The sequence below is a fragment of the Ascochyta rabiei genome, chromosome 11 (genome assembly GCF_004011695.2).
Source record: "Ascochyta rabiei chromosome 11, complete sequence".
Taxonomy (NCBI): Eukaryota; Fungi; Ascomycota; class Dothideomycetes; order Pleosporales; family Didymellaceae; genus Ascochyta; species Ascochyta rabiei.
The window spans coordinates 907975-932697 of record NC_082415.1 but is presented as its reverse complement, the minus strand read 5'-3'; the positions used below and the strand labels follow the sequence as shown (position 1 = coordinate 932697).

General features: G+C 56.0%; 7 protein-coding genes across 7 annotated transcripts, besides 14 other annotated features; 6 read left to right on the top strand and 1 right to left on the bottom strand.

Annotated features, from left to right (window-relative positions):
* Positions 1-58: 58 nt before the first annotated feature.
* Positions 59-80: a tandem repeat.
* Positions 81-129: 49 nt separating this feature from the next.
* Positions 130-160: a tandem repeat.
* A 34-nt stretch (positions 161-194) lies between these two features.
* Positions 195-248: a tandem repeat.
* Positions 249-463: 215 nt separating this feature from the next.
* Positions 464-487: a tandem repeat.
* A 499-nt stretch (positions 488-986) lies between these two features.
* Positions 987-1019: a tandem repeat.
* Positions 1020-1235: 216 nt separating this feature from the next.
* Positions 1236-7466, bottom strand: EKO05_0006878 (uncharacterized protein; the record flags this gene model as incomplete). Its single annotated transcript, XM_059636905.1, has 4 exons — positions 1236-2977; positions 3027-4453; positions 4501-7062; positions 7384-7466. The coding sequence occupies 4 exons, from the start codon at positions 7464-7466 to the stop codon at positions 1236-1238; spliced, it is 5814 nt and encodes a 1937-aa protein (XP_059492888.1).
* Positions 1342-1366: a tandem repeat.
* Positions 1588-1619: a tandem repeat.
* Positions 6426-6459: a tandem repeat.
* Positions 7467-7652: 186 nt separating the features above from the next.
* Positions 7653-7688: a tandem repeat.
* Positions 7689-8154: 466 nt separating this feature from the next.
* Positions 8155-8380: a tandem repeat.
* A 39-nt stretch (positions 8381-8419) lies between these two features.
* EKO05_0006877 (Palmitoyl-CoA hydrolase) lies at positions 8420-9602 on the top strand (the record flags this gene model as incomplete). Its single annotated transcript, XM_038940916.2, has 3 exons — positions 8420-8939; positions 8994-9508; positions 9558-9602. The coding sequence occupies 3 exons, from the start codon at positions 8420-8422 to the stop codon at positions 9600-9602; spliced, it is 1080 nt and encodes a 359-aa protein (XP_038797405.2).
* A 793-nt stretch (positions 9603-10395) lies between these two features.
* Positions 10396-12517, top strand: EKO05_0006876 (uncharacterized protein; the record flags this gene model as incomplete). The annotated part of the gene is made up of 2 exons (XM_038940805.2): positions 10396-10955; positions 11002-12517. 2 exons carry the CDS (start codon positions 10396-10398, stop codon positions 12515-12517), a joined length of 2076 nt encoding a protein of 691 aa, XP_038797404.2.
* Positions 12518-13047: 530 nt separating this feature from the next.
* On the top strand, positions 13048-14739 carry EKO05_0006875 (3-oxoacid CoA-transferase; the record flags this gene model as incomplete). The annotated part of the gene is made up of 2 exons (XM_038940762.1): positions 13048-13796; positions 13845-14739. The coding sequence occupies 2 exons, from the start codon at positions 13048-13050 to the stop codon at positions 14737-14739; spliced, it is 1644 nt and encodes a 547-aa protein (XP_038797403.1).
* Positions 14740-15813: 1074 nt separating this feature from the next.
* Positions 15814-17429, top strand: EKO05_0006874 (uncharacterized protein; the record flags this gene model as incomplete). The annotated part of the gene is made up of 5 exons (XM_038940919.2): positions 15814-15920; positions 15971-16126; positions 16177-16351; positions 16404-16556; positions 16605-17429. 5 exons carry the CDS (start codon positions 15814-15816, stop codon positions 17427-17429), a joined length of 1416 nt encoding a protein of 471 aa, XP_038797402.2.
* A 171-nt stretch (positions 17430-17600) lies between these two features.
* Positions 17601-17624: a tandem repeat.
* Positions 17625-18028: 404 nt separating this feature from the next.
* Positions 18029-18121: a tandem repeat.
* On the top strand, positions 18122-18868 carry EKO05_0006873 (uncharacterized protein; the record flags this gene model as incomplete). Its single annotated transcript, XM_038946241.1, has 1 exon — positions 18122-18868. The coding sequence occupies one exon, from the start codon at positions 18122-18124 to the stop codon at positions 18866-18868; it is 747 nt and encodes a 248-aa protein (XP_038797401.1).
* A 499-nt stretch (positions 18869-19367) lies between these two features.
* Positions 19368-19399: a tandem repeat.
* Positions 19400-19588: 189 nt separating this feature from the next.
* Positions 19589-22640, top strand: EKO05_0006872 (uncharacterized protein; the record flags this gene model as incomplete). Its single annotated transcript, XM_038940891.1, has 3 exons — positions 19589-19805; positions 19857-20626; positions 20676-22640. 3 exons carry the CDS (start codon positions 19589-19591, stop codon positions 22638-22640), a joined length of 2952 nt encoding a protein of 983 aa, XP_038797400.1.
* Positions 19667-19701: a tandem repeat.
* Positions 22641-24723: the final 2083 nt, after the last annotated feature.

Here is a 24723-nt window from a genome sequence, read left to right as displayed (position 1 = left end):
GAGTTGTGCTGGTATGGGTAGGGTAGCACAGGCGGCTAGCAGCAACGCCAACGAGCGACTCGCTCGCTGGCTGGCTGGCTCACAGCGCATCGCCCTCTCCACCACGTCCACCCCGACCAACCTCTACGCCCCCAGCCCCAGCACCAGCCCCAGCCCCAGCACCGCAACCTTCTCGAAGCCTCTTCCCGCGCGCTCACCAACACCACACGCACTTGCACACACTTGCACACAGCACCACCACCACCACCCGTCAAAAAAGCTTAATGAAACGCTCCCACCACGCACCACGCCCAATGCAGCTAGCGCACCACCACCCACCAGCGGCGACTGCCAATGCCCAGCCATGGACTCCATCAACATGAAACATTTCGATATCTTAGCACTCCTACAACCACAATGCTTGGTCCTGCTCTGGCGGGCTCTGGCACTCACGTGTCGATGCAACCGGAGGAGCTTGCCTGTCGTAGGTAGGTAGGTACCTAGGTAGAGTGGACATTGGGTCGACGATTAGCAGGACGAAGCAGTGTTTCTCGCCGACGCAGACCGGACCCGCTGAGTACGAACTGTGTACTGCGATGCCACTGCCCGGGAGTCGAACGGGCGCGACAACTGTAGCTCGCTCGCTGCTAAAAGCCACAAGATGGGCTAATCCACGTCCACACACGCTGGAAACCGCTGCATCGCGACCGCATAAGCAGACCAGGACGGCGCTGTGCGGGTGCAGTCGACTCGCTGGTTCTGGTCCTCGCTCCCACTCTTGCTCGCTGCACTGCTATTTGCGCTCGCTGCACTGCTATTCGCACTCGCTGCACTGCTATTCGCACTCGTCCTCGCTCACAGTCCACCAGCCCCCGTCGTGCCTCTTTCTGGGTGCGTACGCAGCGCGGGCGAGTGTGGAAGTGCATGCACTGTATTTTTTCTTTCATCTCTTTTTTTTTTTTTCGTTCTTCCTTTCCGGGGTTGGGCTTCTGGGATCAAGAACAACCAAAGAAAAAAAAAAAACCAAAAAAGAAAAAAAACTACACCGGCATGATGAACGTGGATCGCGTCCATGGGGTATAGCAATAAAGGGAATAAACAGGAATAAAAATGTTTGTTCGATTCAACGCCATATCTCGCACTTCGCTTCGCTTTCTACCAACTCGGCTGTTCGTCTACGTTCTGTGCTCATCTCACGCACGACTACCTAGTTTACAACATCCAACATGGCTCCGTCTAGGATGGACTTCAACACCTCACTTGGCCTGCCCGGGCGACGAGCCCGCAAAGTTCATCTGCGCGAGCGCGTCGCGCGTCCAGCTGTCGTTGCTGGCGGTCGAGTCTCGATTCGCGACGCGCAGCCCGCCGCCGCCGCCGCCCGCCCGCCCGTATTCGTCGTCCTCGCTGGAGTACTGCCGCCGCAGCTCGTCGTGCTGCGGCTGGTACTGTTGGTACTGCTGGTGTTGGGGTTCGGGCTGGTACTGCTGGTACTGCATGGGCTGGTACTGCATGGGCTGGTACTGCAGTGGCTCTTCAGGCTTGGCGCTGCCCACCCTCAGGATGCTCGGGATTGGCTCGTTGTGTTGCTCAAGTGGGTGCTGCTGTTGATGCTGTTGCTGTTGCTGTTGCTGTTGCTGTTGTTGGTGATGGTAGTGTCCGCCGTGGGCAGGGCCGTCGACTGGACTGTCGAATACACCCGCGCCCGCTGGGTCAATGGGCGAGTAGTCCATCAAGGGATCCTGCTGCAGATTGGGCAAGAGCTCGCGCCTTTGGTCTGTAGGTGTCCGCTCATTTCTATCGCCTTCTTCGAACGAAGAAGTGGAGTGGTTGGGATTGAGAGACAGAGATTGTGCTCGAGTTTCTAGCTCCGAGATGTCCTGTTGGGGTGGATAGTTGCCGTAGCTTTGATCTGGCTGCGCTGACATTTCGGCGATGCCAGGCGGGTACTGCTGCTGTGCGGACAGCTCCTGCATAGAGGTGCGATGCGAAAGGTGCATGCTGTTGAGTTGCGCTTGCGCAGTGAGACCAAGAGTGCTGCTTGCGCGCAGGGACCCCTTAGTGCTGGCTGGGCCTCGCATGAAGGTTGATGTGCTTGTTCGCCCGACGGGCTCTTCACTAATCATCTGCACATCAGACCCATTGGGATCGCGGATGCTGTATTGGGCAATGGTGCGCATCTTGCGCGTAACCCAGCCTGCGAGGATCTTGCCCCTCTGTTTCTCGCCGAGTCGCGAGCGGTGGAAGTCGCCCTTTGAAACAAAAGCAACAATGTCAATGACAAGCTGATGCTCATTGAGGACAGCGTTGACAATGACAGGGACCATAGATGCGAGGAAGTTGCGACGGAAAATCTCCACGACGACAACAACCAGACCCCCAGCCTGGAACACAGCGCAGCCTGCGGGAATGATGTTCCGGTGGCAGCGTTCAACTGACTGTTCGATGTCCATGCTGAAGTGGTTCAAGCCGTTAACATCGAAAGTGTCGCCTATACTGCCAAGTACGAACAGGACCTGCATGTCCACCGGTGCTCCACCAGGACCGATAGGTCTTGTTACATTGTGCAGGAATCCAAGATCTCCAGTACGGACGTATCTGACGTTCGGGTCCCCGTCAAGGGTCCTCCCATTAAATCGCTCCGCATCGAGCCGGTCTTTAGAGCCATAGAAGCTGTGTGCATTTGCCTCGGACTGTACCCAGATCTCACCGTATTCACCAACTAGACACAGCTGGTTGGTCTCGGGGTTGACGATGCTAATCTGTGTGCTCACAGGCACCATGCCAGAGTCTTGCACTTGCAGAGCGTTCGACTCGACATCTGGGTCGACTGGCATGATGAGTCCGCGTCGTAACGCGTTGACGTCGAGATGCAGCTCGATCGGCTCAATACACATGTAAGATCGCGACGCGACCATGGGATTCAAAACGTGCGAATACACCGTGTTGATGGCTGTTCGGTCGAGCCCGCCGGGTGCGAAGTGTACGCGGCACCGTTGGTCTAAGAGTGGGTAAGCGCTTGCTGAAAATGTTTCGATAGCAATACTCACAAACATCGACCCGAGGTCGGCCGTCGGTCGCAATCATTAGATTCTTCAGCTCGTGAAGATGCATTGCCTTGCCCGCGCCTCGTGCTATGGCGTGGTCCAGCATCTGGCTTGTTGCATATGCATCCTTGATCTTGTATCTCGACATGGTTTGGAACAAAAGATTCGGGTTTTGGGCAAAGTCGACCGGCGAGACGAGGTAGGTGGGTGCAGCGAGGAAGATGCCCATGATGCAGGTATGAATGAATCCCAGACCAACGGTACTTCGCACACATCCAAGCACCGGCCTTGTGCTGGTCATCTGGCAAGTCTCCTTCTGAACCTTGCAGAGAGCCATGATATTGTTGTGCCCTAGTTGCACTGCGACACGCCGCTGGTCTGGCGTCCAGTACGTCCAGACGAGGACTGGATAACCGGCTTGGACCCAAGCAGGTCTAATGGTCAGGCCCAAATCACGACATCCGCTTGACTGCTTAGGTGGCTTTGTCGTGTTGTAGATGTGCGGTATGTTGACCTTCAGAATGGCCGCGGATTGCTTGATGTGTTGGGAGACCTGCTTGACCTTCATGAGATGATCGACATCAACATTGACCAGAAGCGCCTTGATTTTGAAGTCGGCGACAATGTGGAGCAAGGCCGGTGCATCTTCGTTGAGCCTGTTCTGGTCAATGGGCGCCATGGGAATGGCGACAGCGCCCAGTACGAAACAGGCGTGCACCGCGTACACAAAGTCCTCGGAGTGCGTGTACATGAGCAAGAGATGGTCGCCAGGCTGGACCTTGACCTTGTTCTTGAGGTACATGGCGACACCGGCGACCTTTTGGTCGAACTTCTTCCAGTTGACGCCCTTGCCCTCTTTGCCTCTGCCATCGATGGTACAGTAGGCAAGCTCCTCCGCCTGACGTGACACACGCCATTGCATGAGGTCGTGGATGTTCGAAAACTGATTGAGTGGTGTTGACGTGCGATCGTCGATGACGACTTCCCGATGATCCACTCCAGAGTATTGCTTGTCCTGCATCATGAGGTATTGCTGTCGAGCCATGGACGCGTCGTAGGACCACATCCCGCCAGCAGGGTCATCACCTAGGGCGATGTTCTGCACGGATCGTTCTACGCCGAATTTGACATGAACGCAGGGAAGCGAACCATTGTCGAACTCTCTGCGGCAGAGCATGTTGCCAATCTCACGTCTGCCGTTCTTCATGACTCGGGGAAGGGTGTTGGGTGCTGTGATCATTACACAGTACACTCTGAGATGGTGCTCTTGATACAGGACCTCCATGCAGCGTTCCGACAGCGAGTCCAAGAAAGGCACATCGAGCTGCTGGGGTGGCCCTCCTGGGTTGGTCGGCGCTGTCGATGCAGCCTGGGTCTCAATCAGGATAATCGGCAAATACTCGCCATTGACGTAGGAATCGAAAGCCGAGCTGCAGCGCATTAGCAGTGATCATGGACACGTGATCATCCGACCTACCAATCGTAAATCTTAGGCACCGACTTCATGATGCTGGTGACCAGGTGTTGCACGAAGAAGTAGCGGTGCTCGGCCTCCAAAACACCGTGCTCAACCCACTCGACTCTTTGACGTATCCTGTCCTCGTAGAGCCCGAGTACGAAGATCTTACCTTCGACTACGCAGCCGAGAAGCCCTGTGCGAAGGAACTCAAGCTCCAGCAACTGTGGGGTTGGGCTTCCTTCGACGAACCGGTACGGACGAGCGTGGAAGATGGTCTCGGTGTGCTTCTGCAGCTGCCAGAACCCGCCCGAGAGTGATGGCGAGTCGACCCAGATCTCTCCCACGGAATAGGGAGAGCAGAGAAGGTTGGTTTCTGGGTCTACCACAGCAAGCGTTGCATCTGGGATGGGATATCCGAAGGCTCCCACCCTCATGGTACCTGGCTCATTTGCGCGCTTGCTGGCTTCCTCTCCAATAGCTACCACGACGATTTCGTTCATCTTGAGCGCTTCCTTGTCCAGCAGTATCTCTAGCAGCTCATTGCGGCTCTTCTTCTGCTTGGACTTCTTGTTGGTCGTGCCACCGCCGATCAAGCTGGAATAGCCGTTGGTGTTGTTCTCCACCCCTTTGTCGTCGTCCTCTTCGTAATCTTCCTCGATGCTCAACGGGCAGCCCATACGTTCTTCGCCGCCCAGCCAATCGCGGACAGAGACAATCATACCGCCATGCTCCGGTAAGCACAGCATCGGGGCAATGAGCTCGCGGCCTCTTGGGTTCCGCAGCGGCCTGAACCAGCGATCACCTAGGATGTCGTGGAACTCGCAGTCCACGGTCAAGGTATCGATGAGGCATATCTTGACTGAGCCAAAGTTGGGATCTGCGTTCTTCTTGTAGTTGCGGGTAGCCATTGGATCCTGCTGGTAGTTGTAGGCAGCACGCTTCAGGCCTGGGTAGTCTGCAATCAGAATAGTCGCCTTGTATTTGGTGATGAGATGGGCGTAGAGACCAGGCGTCTCCATGGTCGGGGGTTCCAGCCAGACGGTGGTGTGTCCGCCGTAGACGGCATAGAGAACGCCCAAGATCATGCCTGCGCTCTCGCGCGGGTCGAGGTAACTGAGAATCACCTCGGTAGGCGATGTTCGAGAGGGAGGGGCAATGAACTTGCCATTCTTGTCGCGCAGATTGCCGCTGAAGGTGTCCGAGGTCTCGCGCCCGGTGGGAATGGTGGAGACGATTGCGCTGACGCAGGCCATTTGGTGCATGATGGTGCGATGGCTGAGGACGACACCTCGCAAGTCGCCAGTCGGGGCGCGTGAGAACTCAATGTAGGCCACTTCTGGGACCTGCAGCGTCGCTGTGTCGTCGTGCTTCTTAGGGTGGTGACTGCCAAACTCGTTTGTCTTCCACCACTCGACCCCACTAGGCCACTTCAGGCGGTTCTGGCTTATGTCGCGGTGGAAAGCCTTCAGGTTGTTGTCGGTGGTCAGGGCGAGATGCGCTTGTGTGGTGGTCAGGAGAAGAATGAGCTTTTGGTAGTCGTCGACGCTGTTGATGGGCACTGCGACAACGCCAGCGATGAAGCAGCCCAGCAGAGCGACGACGAACTCGATCACCTCGGTGTCTCTGTAGACCAGTGCGACCCTGTCGCCTCGATACAGGTTGCTCTTGTCCTTGATGACTTTGGCCACCTTCTCGGCGCGACTTGCGACCTTCTCCCAAGAAATCGAGGCCGTCTCCTTGCCCTTTGCGTCGAGCACCCAGAAGGCGGTTTGGCGTGGCTGCGTGCGGCCTCGGTGGCGAAGGACGGCGCCAATGTTGTCGAACTTTGACATTTGGATGTTTGGGTTGTGCGGGTCGTATACGTCAAAGGGCAGGTCTCGCGGCTCGAGAGGCATCATGGTCTGGATGACGGCGCCGTGGGGGAGATCGCCGGGGTTCATCATGGGCGGGGGCAGGGCGGCGGTGGGGGAGAAGGCGTCGCCAGAGGAGTAGCGGTTGGGGCCCCCGTAGGCGTCGGGCTGGTCCTGCATCTGCTGGCCGGTGAAGTCGGAGAAGTAGCCCTGGTTGACATCGAGCATGGTGCTCCGGCGGCTCGCATCGGCGCCGGGGTCGGGGAAGGCGGGGTCGTAGGCCTGCTGGGTGTCCGGGTTGAAGGCGTAGTTGGCGCCCATCATGGTGCCTTCGCGCGAGTAGCCGTACTCGGGCGTCTGGGGGCGCGGGAGGAAGGTCTCGCTGCCCTGGGAGGGGGCGCGCTGCAGCGAGGGGGTGCGCAGGCCCAGCTGCCTCTCCTGGAAGCGGCCGACCTGGCTGGGCGGGTAGGCCATGTACTGGGTGGTGGCCGCGGGGGCAGCGGTGGTGGAGGGGGGCGCATACTCGAAGGTGGACGAGGCAATGCTGGCGCGGGGGTCCACGGCGGGGCCCTGGGGGCCAGAGAGGGCAGCGAGCGAGGCGGTGCGCGAAGCGGTGCGCGAGGCGGGGCCCTCGCTCTGGGGCGGGCTCTGGCGCAGGTCGTGTTGCAGCTGGGCGGCGTGGTCGGGGCCCAGGTACTGCGACAGGAGGACGGTCCTGCGCTTCTCGTAGCTGTGCGGGTCGTTAGCGCAGATGTGCAGGCGTGTAGGTGTGTAGGTGTGCAGGTGTGCAGGTGTGCAGGTGTGCAGGCGTGTAGGTGTGCAGGCGTGCAGGCGTTGAGATGTGCAGGCGTGCAGGCGTTGAGATGTGCAGGCGTGCAGGCGTTGAGATGTGCAGGCGTGCAGGCGTGCTGGGCGTGCAGGCGTGCTGGGCGTGCAGGACGTGCTGGGCGTGCTGGACGTGCGGCGGGGGACGGGGGACGTGACGAGCCTCGACGGGCGTGACGGGGCGTGACGGGACGTGCAAGCTGGTGTGGGGAAGGCGGTGACGGACCCTTTCTGCGTAATGTCGCCCTCTTCCAGCTCGTGGTCCAGCGCGTGCAGCTTCGCCTGCAGCTCGGGGTGCGTGTCCGCCATGGTGCGAGGTCCAGAGTCGGGAGGCAGTGGATCAGGCGGCGGCGGCTCGCGACATGTCAATCTCAATCCACAATCCACGTCGCGGCGGCGGTCGGGCGGTGGCAGACGCGAAGAACGGCCTCGGGCGCTGGCAGACGCGAAGAACGGCCTCGGGCGCTGGCAGACGCGAAGAACGGCCTCGGGCGCTGGCTCGTGGCTCGTGGATCGAGGATCGAGGATGTGCAGGAGGGAGCGCAGCGGCGCACATTGGACTCGGCACGCTTTGGCACGCAATCCAGGAACACATGCGTGGACGTCATCCGCGCCGCCCAATACGGGGAAGCGCCTCTTTGCCCGATCGTCCGTTAGTCAGCCGTGTCCTGCCCCTACCACCCAGGCACCCAGGCCAGCCATGAAGCAAGACTGCAGTCCACACGGGCCGTCCAAGACCTGCAAATCCCAGCACCGCCCGCTGCTGGGGACCAACGCATGTGCCCTCTGCCCCTGACCGTCCACAGGTTCAATGTTGGACTGCGCTGTCGGCCTTTCTACGGCAGTGCGTCCGTATTGGGCCAGCTATCTATGCCTCGGTTCGAGGAGAATGCTCGACGCTCCCCGTGTTTAGCTGTCGCCCTGCCATTCATTGCACATGCACACCCACATGCACCCAGTCTGTTCTTCTTCTTCCAGACACACACCTCCAGCAACTCCCTCTTCACCCTCTTCACCCTCTTCACCCTCTTCACCCTCTTCACCCTCTTCACCCTCTTCACCCTCTTCACCCTCTTCACCCTCTTCACCCTCTTCACCCTCTTCACCCTCTTCACCCTCTTCACCCTCTTCACCCTCTTCACCCTCTTCACCCTCTTCACCCTCTTCACCCTCTTCACCCTCTTCACCCTCTTCACCCTCTTCACCCTCTTCACCCTCTTCACACCCACCCACACCCACCCACACCCAACGGCCTCGCAACCATGGGCACCCTCATCCGCCCCCCGCCAGTCAACGAGAAGCAGTCTCACATTGAAAATGTCCTCGAGCTGACCGAGCTGACCGACATCGACCCGGACCTCTTTACAAACACCCGCCCCATGTGGCATCCCCCCGGTGCAAGAGGCATCTTTGGCGGCGCAGCCATTGCACAGACCCTCAGCGCGGCCCAGAAGACGGTGCCTGCCGACTTCACCGTCCACTCCATGCACTGCTACTTTGTCCTGGCTGGCAACGCCGACATACCCATCATATACCATGTCGAGAGGGTGCGCTCCGGAAAGTCGTTTGCCACAAGAACGGTGCAGGCGCGACAGCGGGGCAAAGTCATCTTCACAACCACCATGAGCTTTGTGCGACAGAACAGCGGAGGAGAAAAAATGGTCGAGCACGCCTACCCCATGCCAGACGTGCCGGACCCAGCTGAAGACAAAGACGACTGGGAATCCCACGGCGGCAACGACACCGGTCCGTTCCAGAGTCAGCGACTAGACATTGAAAATGGTATGCACCCACGGCCTCCAACGACTGACGCGGCGTCACGCTGACACCACCCAGACGATTCGCCCTTTGCTCACACCAAAAAGTGCAGGCAGTGGATGAAAGCCCGCGGCACCATCTCTCCAGAAGGGGGACACGAAGCGCACCTCTCCGCCATCGCATACATGTCAGACAGCTACTTCATCGGCACCATTGCTCGAGTCCACAAGCTCTGGCGCTACTCCACACAACGCAAGAGCAAGTCCAAGTCAAGCATCGACGAAGACGTCCTCAAGAAGCTGCTTGCCATGGACGATGCAGAGCTGAAACGCCAGAAGTACTTGGACGAGGCAGACATACAGCGCATACGGAGCGTTCGAAACGGCGAGACCGTCAAGAAAGACAACACACCGGAGATCGGCATGATGGTCAGCCTGGATCACACAATCTACTTTCACAACCCTCGCAGTTTCAGGGCAGACGAGTGGATCTTCTCAGAGATGGAGACAACGTGGGCTGGTGATGGCCGCGGCCTTGTCTTTCAAAGATTGTACACCCGCAGCGGCACCCTCATCGCCAGCTGCGTACAAGAGGTTCGTGCATATCAAGAACAGCGTCCACACAAACACTAATCAGCTACAGGGACTGGTTCGCTTGCGTCAGACGGAGAGCACGCCCAAGCTCTAGACGTGGATGGACTTGTCCATTTTTAACATGTAATGAACTTGTACATCTCCAACACGTAATGAACTGTACATTTTTAACATGTAATGAACTTGTACATCTCTAACACGTAATGAACTGTACATTTTTAAAACGTAATAAACATATACTTCTTGAATACGTAATAAACTTGTACATCTTCAACATGTAATGAACACAGCGATGCGCTCAAGCATCTTTTGCATGTACTAGTTAGCTTTGATACCACAATTACTTGTTACCTTTCGTGACCGCAAACTCAGACAGAGCAGCAAACATCTTGGCCCTTGTCTCAAGCTGGACAGGGGAGGGGAAGCTCTCGTTCTCGGCCACAGCTAGTGGATTCGCTAGCGCCTACCCGATTTGATGCACCGAGACAGCAGCCGAGGACATCAGTCTCTCCTCACCGGCGCAACCGTCCACTGAGTCACTGTGCGAATGCATGAAGTCTTCTAGCTTTGAGAAAGACACATTACGAAAGACCGGGATTTGATTTCTCAGAAAAAAAAAAGTGTATGCGTGGATTTCCAGAGTTACGCGCGTTGTACGACACCATCCCAGCCTACTGGTGAACACATCAAGCACTGGACGCTCACTGCCCAAATCGCCGCATGGAAAAATATAAGCAAGCAGCCTGCTTGAACTGTAGAAGGAGTAAAATCAAATGCCGGCGCGATGACGGAGCGCCAAGGTGCGAAAGATGCACGCATCTCGGGGCTGAGTGCGTGATACCCGAGTTCCACATCGGCAGGCAGAAAGGCGTGAAGAAGTAAGTCCGATGGCACTGATTCGACTACCACACTCACCATCTCCCAGTAAACGTTCAGGTCTCGAAAAAGCCATCTTTCAGGTCGAAGAAGCAATCAAGAAACGCAGATCCGATGCGCCTTCCCACCGCAGTACACTAGAGCAGTTGCAAAGGCTACTGAACGAGGCGCAAGACGAAGATGGCACGCCGTCTGTTCAAACGCCCAGACTGAACAACGCCAATGATGCATTCTCGTCGGACCCAGGAGACATGAAGCCTCCTGCAACCCTCCAGCATTCAGAAAGAGACCATGCCGGAGGTTCGAGCGACGACCAGCTTGCAGTGGAAGATGTCGAGAACCCTCTACAACTTCTTGCTCGCGCGTCAGATCTTCGCATCACATCGCCACATACACTGGACAACGCCATCTCGACGCCCGGAAGCAAAATCAACGGTAGTGAGCATAGTGCCTTCTTGGACGTGCATCAATTCTTTCTGCCGATGAAAGCCAAACTCGATCAAGGGCAAGGTTACGACCCCATTGAAATTGGGCTGGTGACCGAAGGGGAGGCCAAAACACTACTCGCATAGTACGTCCCACATTACAATACGGCTTACGTACGCTTACGAGAACAGTTTCCACCAGAAGTTAGCACACACTCGTTGGGGCCTCGACCCCGTCGTGCACACCTTGGAGTTTGTTCGGAACCGTTCATCGTTCCTCTTCACCACTCTTCTGGCGTTTACCGCCGTATTTCTGCCGGAAACAGCGTCTCTGGCTAAGAGACTGCTCATTCATCGACGATACTTGGCCGAACAGGTCATCGTCAAGAAGTACAGATCAGTTGAGATTGTTCTAGCGTTCATGGTCAGCATTCCCTGGATGCCGCCAGGACAGCATGCCACCGACGATGACACGAGTCTCTACCTTGCCACTGCTCTTGCCATCGCCCTGGACCTCTCCCTGGACAAGGTGATAACTCCGTCCTCGTCGTTCAACGCAGACCTCATCAGGCAGATACCGAGAGGCGAATGTCTTGACGCAGGCAAAGCACTCACGATGGATGGCCTCGAAGATGTTGATGCACAGTCGGCATGGGGCCAGAGGTTACTGCGCCGGAGAGAGAGAGTATGGATTGCCCTGTTCGTTCTCGAACGAGGTGTGTGCCTGGCTCGAGGTCGCAGCTACTGTATCCCGAAGACTCCGCTCATCCAACACTGCAATCATTGGCATTCCACTCCAAACGCGGATCCGCAAGACGGCCCACTAGTGTCGATGGGAGCTCTTCGCAGGGACCTTGACGATTTGTTTGCCAACGTAAGAATGAGGTGCGATGGCTACCGTGTCATTGACGTCGGTCTCAAGGTTGCCCACGAAATTGAGAGGGAGATTGACGAGTTCTTTGACAGGTGGCTTCGGACATGGACGTCCGTCATTGGCGATTTCGAACATAAAACACTGCCTCCTTATGTTGAGATCCTCGTCACGCATACCCGGCTTTCGACTTACAGCATGCTACTCAACCACCCTAGCGCACCGCCAGAGGTCAAGCGATCCTTCCGAGCTTCTGCGGTATCTTCTGCCTTGAACGTCATGCGAGCTGCCATACAAGGCGAAGCTCGCCTCAAGTCGATGCCGAACAATACAGTCACGATGATTTGCTTTGCTGCGAATATCGCCCTCGCTCTGAGCGCACCGACGTCTGGGAAACGTAGCTGCCACAATCTAGCGCCCAGCGTGCGCAAGCTCATACAAGAAACTGCGACTGTTCTGGAGCGCATTGGAAGTTCGCCGAGCCATCGCAACGGTGCCTCTGTCGTCTACGGTCGATTTTTACGAGTCCTCGTCAAACAAGCACCGAGCTTGGAGGCAGCGTCCGGAGTACCTCCACAACCCTTTTCACCTCCCACTTCACAGCACCAGCTTGGTGTGTCTCCACCACTCGCGGATGGTACACAGCCGTTCCCTTCTCTGGACTCTATCTCGGGCTTTGGCGACCCGCTGCCCTTCTCAGCCATGTCCTACAACGAAGTGAAGGAGACGGTAACCAACCTCGACTTCTTCACAACACCGCAGCTCGATATTTGGAACGATGAGGGTTCGTACATGTGGAACGACATGATGAATCTGCCGGACTTCAACTTCCATTGAGCAAATTTGTGGTCCTCGCAGTGCTTAAAAGCTTGCATGCTTCTTTCTATAAGGCTACTCTGAGTGCCTCCAGAGAGAACACACGCTTGTATTCGGGAATGTCTGTAACGAATTCAACCTCCGGTCGTTGCATGCCAAGTCAGCGTCGGACATTCTTTAGCTCGAATCTGGACTCTAGCTCTAGGCATGGGAGGGAGAAGATGCGGTGTCTCATCCGGGCCAGCTTTGCCGAACGACACATTACTAAGCCCCTGATTGCCCCTCGCGTCCGCGGCCAACGTTTCACTGTCTGCGCTTCGGACCTACATCTGATGCCGAGCCCCTCGGAGGTTTCTGACACCGAACCTCTCGGAAGCTCTTACCCTGCATCGCGTCATCATCGAGCTCTGCGCGCTCGACGGCGCTTCTTCTGGCTGGCGTGGGACCTTGACATCAACAATTCCTTGCCGTTGTCTCCCGAGGCCGCGAAGATTGTAAATAGTACTGCTGTTTGAATCCATCGCACAACAATTCCACCTCTGCATCACACAATGGACGCGCTACCCTCATCATACCGGATCCTGGCAGCTCTGCCTGCCCGGCTGTGCGCACGACGCCCACTGCCCGCACAACTGCGCGCTACGCGCGTAGCACCACCACACTGGCGGTTCACAAAGCAGATACGGAGCATCAGTGCGGTGGCCGACAAAGCGCCTACTATTGATCGATCAAAGTCGAAGCTGTTTGACAGCGCCGACGAAGCTGTCGCCGACATACAGCCAGGATCCACGGTACTCAGTGCAGGCTTTGGGCTATGTGGCGTCGCAGAAACCCTCATTCGGGCCATGCAGAAGCGTGGGCCAAAGTCATTACACTCTCTGACTGCTGTTTCAAACAACGCTGGTATCGAGGGCGCCGGTGGACTTGCTCACCTCACAAAGAACGGACAGGTCGACAAACTCATCATCAGCTTCCTAGGCAACAACAAAGCGCTTGAGAAGCAGTACCTGAGCGGAGACATTGAAATTGAGCTCTGTCCACAGGGTACGCTTGCAGAACGGATCAGGTCTGCAGGCGCAGGTATCCCAGCTTTCTACACGCCTACCGCTGTGAACACCTTACTACAGGACGGCCAGATCCCTGCCAAGTTTGACAAGGAAGGAAAGGCCGTCGGCTTCGGTACAAAGAGAGAGGTTAGGGAGTTCAATGGCAAGAAGTTCTTGATGGAGACTGCTCTGCCTGGCGATGTAGCTATCATCAGGGCACACAAAGTAGACGAGGCAGGGAATTGCGTTTTCCGGTAAGCAGGCCGCTCAGATCTGCGATCCTTCTCTGATACAGTGTCTAGATACACCACAAAAGCATTCGGTCCCATCATGGCCAAGGCCGCTCGGCTGACCATCGTCGAAGCCGAACACATCGTTCCCATTGGCACTTTTGATGCCAACGATGTCGATCTCCCCGGTATCTTCGTCGACCGCATCGTCCCCGCTACGGTGCCCAACAGTATCGAAATCAAGAAGCTGCGCGACCCCTCGTCGTCAGGCAAGCCTGCAGCGGGACACCGCGCACGTATCGCGAAGCGCGCAGCAAAGGAGCTCAAACAAGGCTACTACGTCAATCTGGGCGTCGGTATCCCAACGGACGCAGCAACATACGTCCCGGATGACGTAAAGGTGTGGTTGCAGAGCGAGAACGGCATCCTCGGCATGGGCCCCCACCCCACAGAAGAAGAAGTCGATGCGGACATTGTCAACGCAGGAAAACAGACCGTCACTCTCCTCCCCGGCGCCTCCACATTCGACAGCAGCGAGTCCTTTGGCATGATCCGCGGCGGCCACGTCGATGTGTCCATCCTCGGCGCGCTGCAGGTCAGCGCCTCGGGTGATCTGGCAAACTACATGGTGCCCGGCAAAGTCTTCAAGGGTATGGGTGGCGCCATGGACCTCGTCAGCAACCCGGAGGCGACCAAGGTAGTGGTTGCGACGGAGCATGTTGCCAAGGACGGAAGCAGCAAGATCGTCCAGGAGTGCAAACTGCCCCTGACTGGTGCGAAGTGTGTGAGCACCATCATCACAGACCTTTGTGTGTTTGAGGTCGACAGGGTGAATGGGGGATTGACGCTCACCGAAGTTGCGCCTGGCGTTACTGTCGAGCAGATCAGGGAGAAGACTGATGCGGAATTCAAGGTTGCGGATGACCTTAAGAGTATGGAAGACGGGGCTCAGATTGAGGGTGCTTGAGTACGTTCGTTGTACCTGTTTGCACATACCATAGATGGCGTTTAGTCAGATTTCAGTCATCGATGCACCAAACGCTCGCCTGACATGTATACGCAGTGTGCGATCCTCAACCGTAACCCTCGGTATACTTTGGCCAGCCAAGAGCGCCGTTTGCTTCCTTGTTAGACATGGCTTGACATGGCTTTGATCGAAAATGTTTTTGACTGATATACTATTTCATCCGTCACAGGTCTCGCTCTGTGTAATGTACGCCACTACAGATACACCGTGTGTGATGTAGAGCCGTTCCAGGCGAATTCCAACGTCGTCGCCCACGAAACAGCGCGTTGAAGACCGACTCTTTCCAAGCACGGCGTACTTGGTTCAAGACTCAAACTACAATCGCTGTACAACCACAAAGACGAACACTCCTGCAACCATCTGTCTCGTCAACTCGCCGATCCCTACCTTACGCAGTGTCTGGCAGACACTGTTTCGCAGCGCCCACAGCGGCGGGTCCAACGCCCAGCAGCCAGGTGGGGAGCGCCCAGAGCTTACACGAGCTTGGTCTGCTAACAAAAAGCTTGTGTGACGACCTCACCGTATCTATGCAGCAATGCGATATCAACAGAATTCACCCACCTTCCCACTCTGTTCACACAGCGCAGCCCTGCTTACCATACCAGCACCCACCACTGGACCTCTCGGACCCAAATCAACCGCCTACCCCTACCCGGCCGCCCACGATCCGCATCACGCCTGCTCTTTCAATCGTAGTGCCCGTTTACGAGGCGAGGTTACCCGCAGCGCCTTACCGCGAGGGGAGCTAGCCCGTCGAGCTAGTCTTGCCTGTGTGGCTTTCTGGCTCTCTAGCTTGCTGGCCGACCCCATGGGGTGTCTGCTGACGAGATCCCCTTGTCGGCTCGCGCACACTGTTGCGTCGGCACAGTGCCGGCGCGGAATGCAATAAAGCGCGACTGCTGTCCGGCGGTGCTTGGAGGTTCATCTGCTCCTCCCGCCAGAGCCTCTTGTCCTATCTTTCGCCATCACGAAGAAATCTGCGTCCAGCACGGGAAGAGTATGGGTTCGGAAAAGATGACGAATGACGAGTTTGAGCACCGCAAGGGGAGTATGGTGGAAGAGGGGTTTGGAGAGGTGGAGGAGTCGCTGGTTAAGACGGTGCTGTGGAAGATGGATCTCAGGTGTGTTTGTTCCCATCCCTGTTGTTTGTTGCTGTGCTGATTGGAGATAGGATTTTGCCCGTCCTCGCGCTTCTGTTTCTGTGCTCGTTCATCGATCGCACGAACGTTGGCAACGCGAAAATCCTCGGTCTGGAGACTGATATCCATATCAACGACCATCAGTACGCCATTGGCTTGTGTGTGTTCTATGCCACGTACATTGCAAGGTATGTCACCGTATCGTATCAGACGGAGGGTTGGGCTCACGGAGGCACAGCGAATTGCCCAGCAATCTCGTTTTGAAGAAGATCTCGCCCAAGATCTGGCTGCCAGCCCTGACGGCGGTATGGGGTATCTTGACGATGTGCTTGGGCTTCGTGACTGGCTTCGCCTCCTTCGTGTCTGTACGCGCGCTGCTTGGTATTGCAGAAGGTGGACTGTTGCCGGGCATGGTAAGCTTCTTGTTGTCCAAAGATGATTGCCACGGTACTAATGCCACGTTAGGTTCTCTACCTCTCGCACTTCTATAAGCGGACTGAGCTTGCCCTGCGAATCGGTATCTTCTACACTGCCGCATCCTTGTCTGGCGCCTTTGGTGGCCTTCTTGCCCGCGGCCTCAATGCCATCGGTCCCGCTGGTGGTCTTGAGGGCTGGAGGGTACGTTATTCAACACTGACTTCCTCCACAATGGCTGACGTTTCACAGTGGATCTTCATCATCGAAGGAATCATCACCTTCCTCGTCGGCGTCTCGTCCGCAATCTTCTTGCCCAACTCTATTGAGTCCGCCGGCTTCCTTTCAGATTCCGAGAGGCAATGTGCTCGCACTCGCCTGAACACTTCTGCGTCCCACGAGCCATTCTCCTGGTCCGAAGTGCGTCGCGGTGTCTTCAATCTCCAGGTCTGGCTCAGCGCAACAGCATACTTCTGCATCCTGTGCGGTCTTTATTCGTTTGGTCTGTTCCTCCCAACAATCGTCAAGGGCGGTTTCTCAACCGACCCAAATGAAGCGCAACTCTGGACGGTCATCCCTTATGCTGCTGCGGCAGTTTTCACGGTCGTCGCAGCCTTCCTGTCCGACCGCCTCGCACTTCGCGGACCCGTCATGCTCGCCACACTACCCATCGCCATCATTGGCTACGCCGTCATCAGCGTAACCACCAACCCGAAAGTCCAGTACGGCATGACCTTCATGATGGCGACTGGCATGTACGCCTCGGTGCCGTGCATATTGTCCTGGAACTCGAACAACTCCGCGGGCCACTACAAGCGAGCCACGACCACTGCTCTGCAGCTGGCGATTGCCAACTCGGGAGGCTTTGTCGCGAGCTTCGTATACCAGAAGAACGAGGGTCCCAACTTCCACAAGAGCCACCGCATAATGCTGGGGCTCCTGTGCGCAGCCTGGGTGCTGATCGCGGCGAACGTCGCATGGGTCGCCAAGCTCAACCGCGACAAGGCAAACGGAAAGCACGCAAAATTCGAGGGCTGCGGAGACGACAGGGATCCAGAGTTTAAGATGGTGTTGTAAGCGCGGTAGTGCTGGTGCTGATGCGCCTTTTTATTTTTATTTTTTTCCTTCTCGATCTCCATACTCACATCGCTGCACATAACAAATTCACAATCACCACACCTACACATCTGCATAGTGACACCCATCAGACTAACACATCCACTCTTATTCAATCCCTATCTGCGCTGCTTTTTTATTTTTTTTTTATTTTTTCAAGACCAGCGCATGCGGAGTCCGCTGCTGCGACTCCGCGGCTCCACTTCACCCACCTACCGTACACAGCAGCGCAACGGCCTTCAGCTCTGCGGACTTGACAACATCACTTCACTTCACATCCCTACCTCCGAACCCCGCCCGTCTTCTCTTCCAGCGCGCACCGTGCCGCGGCGAGACGTTTCCACTTCGGAGTCACACTTCCCCCCTGTGCGAACTGCGTCGAAGATGAAATCGTAGCTCTTGCTTTGGTGGCGGTTGTTGGGGTGGCGGTGTTGGGGGTTGCGGTGTTGGGGGTTGCGGTGTTGATGATGGGATGTTCCTTTCTCTCTTGTTTGGAAATTGTACGGTTCGCATTTATTGAGTTTTTGTCTTGTTTCTTGTTGTTGGGGGTGTTGTCATATACACATACACACACACACACACACACACACACACACACACACACACACACACACACACACACACACACACACACATACACACACACACACACAATGACCCGCCTCAGCACACGAATCACCCGCCACTTCACCCGCGGCTCCAGCGCATCAAGCCAGGAGAGCAAGGTGGCAAAATACCGTATCTCGAGACCGATTATGGTCGAGAGGGAGGACGAGGATGTTTTTCCTCTCATACCCGCGCGAGAACTGGTATCAGTGACCGTGCCAGGGCGAGGGTCAGCGCCAGATGCAGCGGCAGGGCCGCCACGGCCTACGCAGTGCGCACCTGCGAGTGCAGCAGGTGGCGAGAGCGACGGCGGTCGAGGACGGGACGCAGAACAGGTGGTGGGTGGAAGCACGGAGTGGGATCGCGACTGGGATGGGAGAAGATGCAGTGACGACGACTGTGTGGATATCGAGGGGATTATGGACTTGTATCTGTCTATCGGTTCTTCTCCTTCTCCCTCTCCTTCTCTGTCCGCTTCTCAGTCCGCTTCTCTGTCCGCTTCTCAATCTCCCTATCCCTACCCGTACCAACATACCCCCCGCGACGCAAATTCGCAATTCACGCACATCCGCGTCGACATGGGGAGCACGGCTTCGACGTGTACGGTTGGTTCTGCGCCGTCTACGACTTCGATCTCGGCCAGAGTGCAGCGATTCGATGACATGCCGCCGCCGGCGCCGTCGTATGCCAAGTTGACTTTTGGGGCGGAGGCGTGCGGTGTTGGATCGAGGGGGTTTGAGGCGCGGAGTGTGAGGAGGGTGGTGGGGGGTGCGAGGGGGTATCAGGGCCTGTGAGATGTGAGGGGTCGAGGCCTGCAGGACGAGGGTTGGGTTTTCGAGTGCTTTACGAAAGGGGGCGCGGGTTTTTGTGTTTTATGAGCGTGAGATGGATTGGTTGTGGAGGGGAGTGTGTTAGGGTTAATATTGAGTAGGCGGCGTCGTTGGCGCCAACGGTATAAAATAGATTGGAATGCGTGCTTAACAGTCCGGCAACAGTCATTGTGAAGGTAAAATCGCAATGGGACGGAAGCCTTCAACCACTCACGACTTTACTAGACCTCTACCACAATCAGCGATCTACTGACATCCGAGATAGGGTATATGCATTACAAGGCTTGGCAAATGGGCCGCATCCAAATGACCAGCGAGTTGCAAGACATCTCTTCATCCACCATTCGAAACCTGCTTACGAGAGTCAATGTTTATTATGCGACACAATCTTTTCTGGTTGCATGTTCTCCTTTGCAATACCAACAAGTGCAAACGTCGAGAAACCAACGGTCGGCAGTGGGTCTTGTTGTTGATGTTGTTGATGTTGTTGTTGTTCTCGAGACGATCGTAGCCTTGTATGTTGTAAGAGACGAGGGGAGAAGTGAACGCGTGGGGTCGACAAGATTGCGCGCCTACGTCATCTGAGCATCGATCTGCCCGCACTACGGCTGTCAACACCAACTCCACGTCGTGAATGCGTAGGCGTCAACAGTGACTTTCGCGCAAAGCGCCCGCTTGAAAACAATGCCGCTCGTGAGGAAGCTTTTGATCTTCGCCGCCGTCGATGGGCTCGTGCTTCAGCCCCGCTCGCAACCTCATGCACAGCAGCAGCAGCAGCAGCAGCAGCAGCAGCAGCAAGCTATTAAGATCGACTACAAGGGCAATGTCGGGCCCCTGCTCAAGAGCGAACACCGTGACGGGGATGATACATTGTCGTCGTTCGAGTCGCATGGAGTTGTCGGTACGTTCTATTCGAACCGTGCGCAAGTGCACAACGGCTGACAAGGGCCAGGGCTCCTCAAAGTAGCTACGTCAGTGTTCCTGATATCGATATGCGGGCGCGAGCAGGTCGCGCAAGTGCGCGGCAAGCCCATCTACAAGATCACCGATGTCGCCCTCATCCCTCTCGCATCCCAGTCCGAAGCCGACAACGCAGTCATCTCCACGCGCGAACACCTGCGCCGCCACAACAAGCCAAGAGGCGCAGAAGAGGATGATGCAGACAGCGAGAGCGACGACGATGCGCCTAGCGTCACAGATTCGCTGGTTGAAGAAGCAACACCTTCCCAGACCGAGGTCAAGGACCCGGTCACCGGCCAGCGAGGCCCCGCAGACAAAAGGTCCAGCGTTGCCGAAGATGTCATGCAAAAGAAGGGCGTCTACGGAAGGTTCGCCGACAAGTGGTTCTCGCGCAAGGGCTGGAGCGCGGAAAGCCGGCGGACGCAGGGCTTGAGCACAGAGCAGGAGCTTGCCGGGAAGAGCGTACCCAAGAATGTAGACTCTACAGGTCCTACGGAGGAGGCGGAAGCTGCCAAGTCAGACAAGTCACCGAGTGACGACAAGACGACGCATGATTCGTTCAAGCCAGAGGACATTCCAAAAGCGCTCGAAGGTGACAAGGACGCAACAACAATTGCGCTGCTTCCGCGGGTATTGCAGACCACCAAGATGTACTTCTCATCGGGCAACTTCTTCTACTCGTACGACTATGACCTGTCGCACGGCATTGAGAACCAGCCCACAAACGCTAGTGTTCCGCTGTTCAAGCAGTACGATCCTCTGGTAAGTTGCTTCAATGTCGACCAGATGTGTCGCTACTAACCATACTCAGTTCTTCTGGAACCAGCATATCGCCACACCCTTCATCGAAGCTGGCCAACATTCATTCGTCCTACCTGTCATCCAGGGGTTCGTTGGGCAACGTCCATTTACGCTCAAGATTGCAGATGGTAAGTCTGACAGTCTTGTCATCGACTCAGATGCGACACCGGACGACATACAGCTACAATCATGGCAAGACAATCAGGAGAAAGAAGGACCCGCAGCATCAGAGCCTGCTACGGACGAAGCAGTGACAGACCTTGCAGATGGCAAGGACTTTCTCCTCACACTGATCTCCAGACGTTCGGTAAAACGTGCTGGACTGCGTTACCTGCGTCGCGGAACAGACGACGAGGGCTGTACAGCAAACACCGTTGAGACCGAACAAATCCTTTCCCCACCAACCTGGAACACGTCGCAGGACAAAATTTACTCCTTCACACAACTCCGCGGCTCAATACCACTCTTTTTCTCACAGTCACCGTACAGCCTGAAGCCTCAAGTCACGACATGGGGCTCATTCGAGACCAATGGTCAAGCCTTCAAGCGCCACTTCAATGATCTCTCATCGCGCTACAGTGAAGTCTACGTCGCCTCCCTGATCGACAAACACGGCACCGAAGCCAAGATCGGTGAATCGTACGAGCAGCACGCCAAAGACCTCAATGAACACGGTGGCATCGACGGAAAGGGCAAGCAACTCGGGTTTGAGTGGTTCGACTTCCACAACGTCTGCCGTGGGATGCATTTCGAAAACGTCTCCAAGCTCATGGACAGTCTGGGCCCGTTCCTCGAATCTACAGGCTGGACAGAGATCTCAGGCGATGAGATCAAGCACAAACAATCTGGCATCCTGCGAACAAATTGCATGGACTGTCTAGACCGCACCAACGTCGTCCAGTCCGCTTGCGCGCGCGGAGCTCTTGAACAACAGCTTTCAGCAGGCAGCTACACGATTGACCTCCAAAACGATCCGTCCACGTCATGGTTCAACACGCTTTGGGCTGACAACGGCGACAACATCAGTCGTCAATACGCCGGCACCGCCGCGCTCAAGGGCGATTTCACACGCACCCGAAAGCGTCAGATTACCGGCGCACTTACAGACTTCGGACTCACACTAACTCGCTATTACAACAACATCGTCAACGATTACTTTGCGCAAGCCTGCATCGATTACCTTCTCGGCCGCGCTACAGATACCATCTTCGCCGAATTCGAGGCTGACATGAAGAGCAATGACTACTTTGTCGACGTGCGCAAGGTTCGGCAGGCAGCAATCGAACGCTGCGCAGCACGCGTCATCGAAGATCAAGATGAGGATCTGATTCATGGGTGGACGCTCAGCGTGCCGACAAGTGCAAACCACGTTAAGACAGCGACATTTGAGGAAGCCGTCCTACTACTCACAGAAAAAGCATTGTACTTCTGCCGCCTTGACTGGGGAACCGAAAAGGTCCGCGAATTCGAGCGCATTGCGCTCTCCAACATCCAAGGCCTGATACACGGCGTGTACATCACTAGCACGCTTGCGCAACGGCATATGGACGCCGACAAGAACGTTGGCTTCGTGATCCGATACCGTGCTGACGCCGACGGCGAGGCGATCCGTCGCAACACGCGAGCGCTTGACTCAGGCGCTGCGAACGACGAGCAGAAGACCGACGAGAAGAAGGCGAAATCTGAGGAGGGTAGGTTCTTAGCCTTCAAAGCGCTGCCGCCACGTACTAGCGTGCCAAGTGAAGGAGAGAAGGCGGAGAGCGAAGAAGAGGTCGTCAAGGGAGTCTGCGAGGAAGTTGTACGGGTTGTCAACAAGGCAAAGAAGCCTCTCGCTGCATCAGAGACAGACGGTGAAGCCGCAGAAGACAGATTGTTGCAGATTGAAGACAAGGATATCATTAGTCTGGCGGACGCGAAGAAGAGTACAGGGTATTTGGAGCAGATTGGGTATTCGCTGAAGAAACTTGTATGGTAAGAATGACCCTTATGAACATAGACCGGGGTGGAAGTCTACCTGGAGATATACGCATATGCAGCAGCAGATTGTAATCCTGATACATTATTCATGTGCTTGAGCTTTCATTGTCTTTGATCTTGTCCACTGGAGTTCATGTAGGGCCTCCCCAATAGCCAACGCTGACGCTCGATATACAGGCTGCGCGCAAAATTATGACGGTGAGCTCGTACGTCGTTGGAATTGTGGCCGAGTGCAGGAAGACTGGTGATGAACTCTTTGCAAGTAATGATCACGCAAGTAATGATCACGCAAGTAATGATCACGCAAGCAAGCCGTTTTGAACTTATCTTCTCTAAGAGGAGGTAGTGTTTGCACTGTCCGCCACCGACACTCTGAAGTCTTGGGGAAGTCAGTCTACAGACACGACAGTCCTAACGAAAACAACGCTTCCTCCTTCCCTAGCGGCCTAGCCTCTCAATCCACGAAGTCAATGCGTAGGATTTTCAAAACGCCGACATGTGCGCATCGGCGGCGCTTCCGGTTCGGACAGGGCCACTCGCCAAAGCAGCCCCGAGGCGCTTTGTAGTGCGGCTCTGCAGCGCCGGCACGGCTTGCGGCTCTGCGGCTGTGTCTCTGGGAAAGAGCCTGGCCCTGAGAGGTTGTTTTGACCGCAGTGTTTGCTTGTTCTCCACTAGGGCTCGATTGTGATGAGCAAGTGATGGACACGAGTGGGTTACCAAATCACCGCTGAGCACAGATCTTCCGTGGCAAGAGTGTTCCAGAAGTTGCATGTGGAGGTCGTCATCGTGGATCAGGATACTCCATGTACCTGGGTTTGGGGCTTTGGCGACCGTTCGAGCAATGTCCAGAGCGGAATCTTTGGCTTGTGGGCGTGCGAGGCGTCTCCACCTCGTGTGATTGTACGAGCGAGTGCGGTCTCTACTTCTAGTGCCGAGGCAACCAGGCTGCAAGCGATCAGCTGACGAGATGATTGCCAATCGAAGATGTCTTGTTTTGTCCTGTCGTCGGCCTTTGTGCTGCGCATATCAGGCGAGCTTAGCGCATCCGAGGTACATGAAGGCTGGAAGCTCTGCCGCACGCCGGACAGGGGGGGTCGGTCCTGTGAAACCTGTTCTCTTCGGCCCATCACAACGGCTCAAGAATATTCCCAGCGGCCGGAGACGCCAGAGAATGCCCGTTTGGCACGGCACTTGCGTATGCGGCTGATCGGCAGTTACAAGTCCCGATCAGGAAATATACCCGCGAGTTATTCGCTCACACCCAGAGCAAAGCTGGAGAACAGGGTTTGTTAAGGCTGTTGGAGTTGTTGAGTGACACCATGCTGCGGAGATGAGGTGGGATCTCCAGTCCGGGGAAACTGTTGAACAACACAGGTTCTGCTTAAGCGTGCATCTTGTGAGCCTGGCTGTCGCAGCTTGCTCCTGCACAGGTTGTCCTCTTCAACCTTCCAGGGTAAATGTTTAAAGCGCTTCTGCGGGACTCGGTCCATGCGTACCTAAAGCCTGTTTCGAATCCTCGCGTCACGCGTTCCTCGGTGCAAGACATCATCGGCAGATGGGCCAGCTTCTCCAGTGTCTGCCCACTCCGCTCTCGTAGTTGCATCGCTAGGAGAGCGTTGCACCAGAGGCGCCTATTGTGTTGCAGGTCAGTCGGACACAAACTTGGGGTTTTCCTGATTTCCGAGAGGCATTCGGGATAGCTTTGCAGAAGTATTGTAAGGTTATTGACTATTAGGAAGACTAAAGGTTGTTTTACTTGTTTACAACTCTCGCTGGAACACTGCCCAACACCTCCAGGTAGTGTTATTAGAGAAAACTTGCTGTTTCGTGTTAGGACTCATTGACTCGATCGTCGGTACTCGGCAGGGTCAAGCTTTCAAGCTTACGGGAGGCGTCGTTGCGCTAACGACGGGTTGTTACATGGCGCATTTAAGGAACAGTGGGTCGACGTCAGCGGCGCAAGGTTTGGTTGGTCGAGGCTTCGCATGTCGAATTTCTCTATCGATGCGTGACGTCCCCAGTGGGGACCCAGTGGAGTGAGATTGGGGTGAGGAAAAAATTGTCACTTGGGGAGAAGGGGT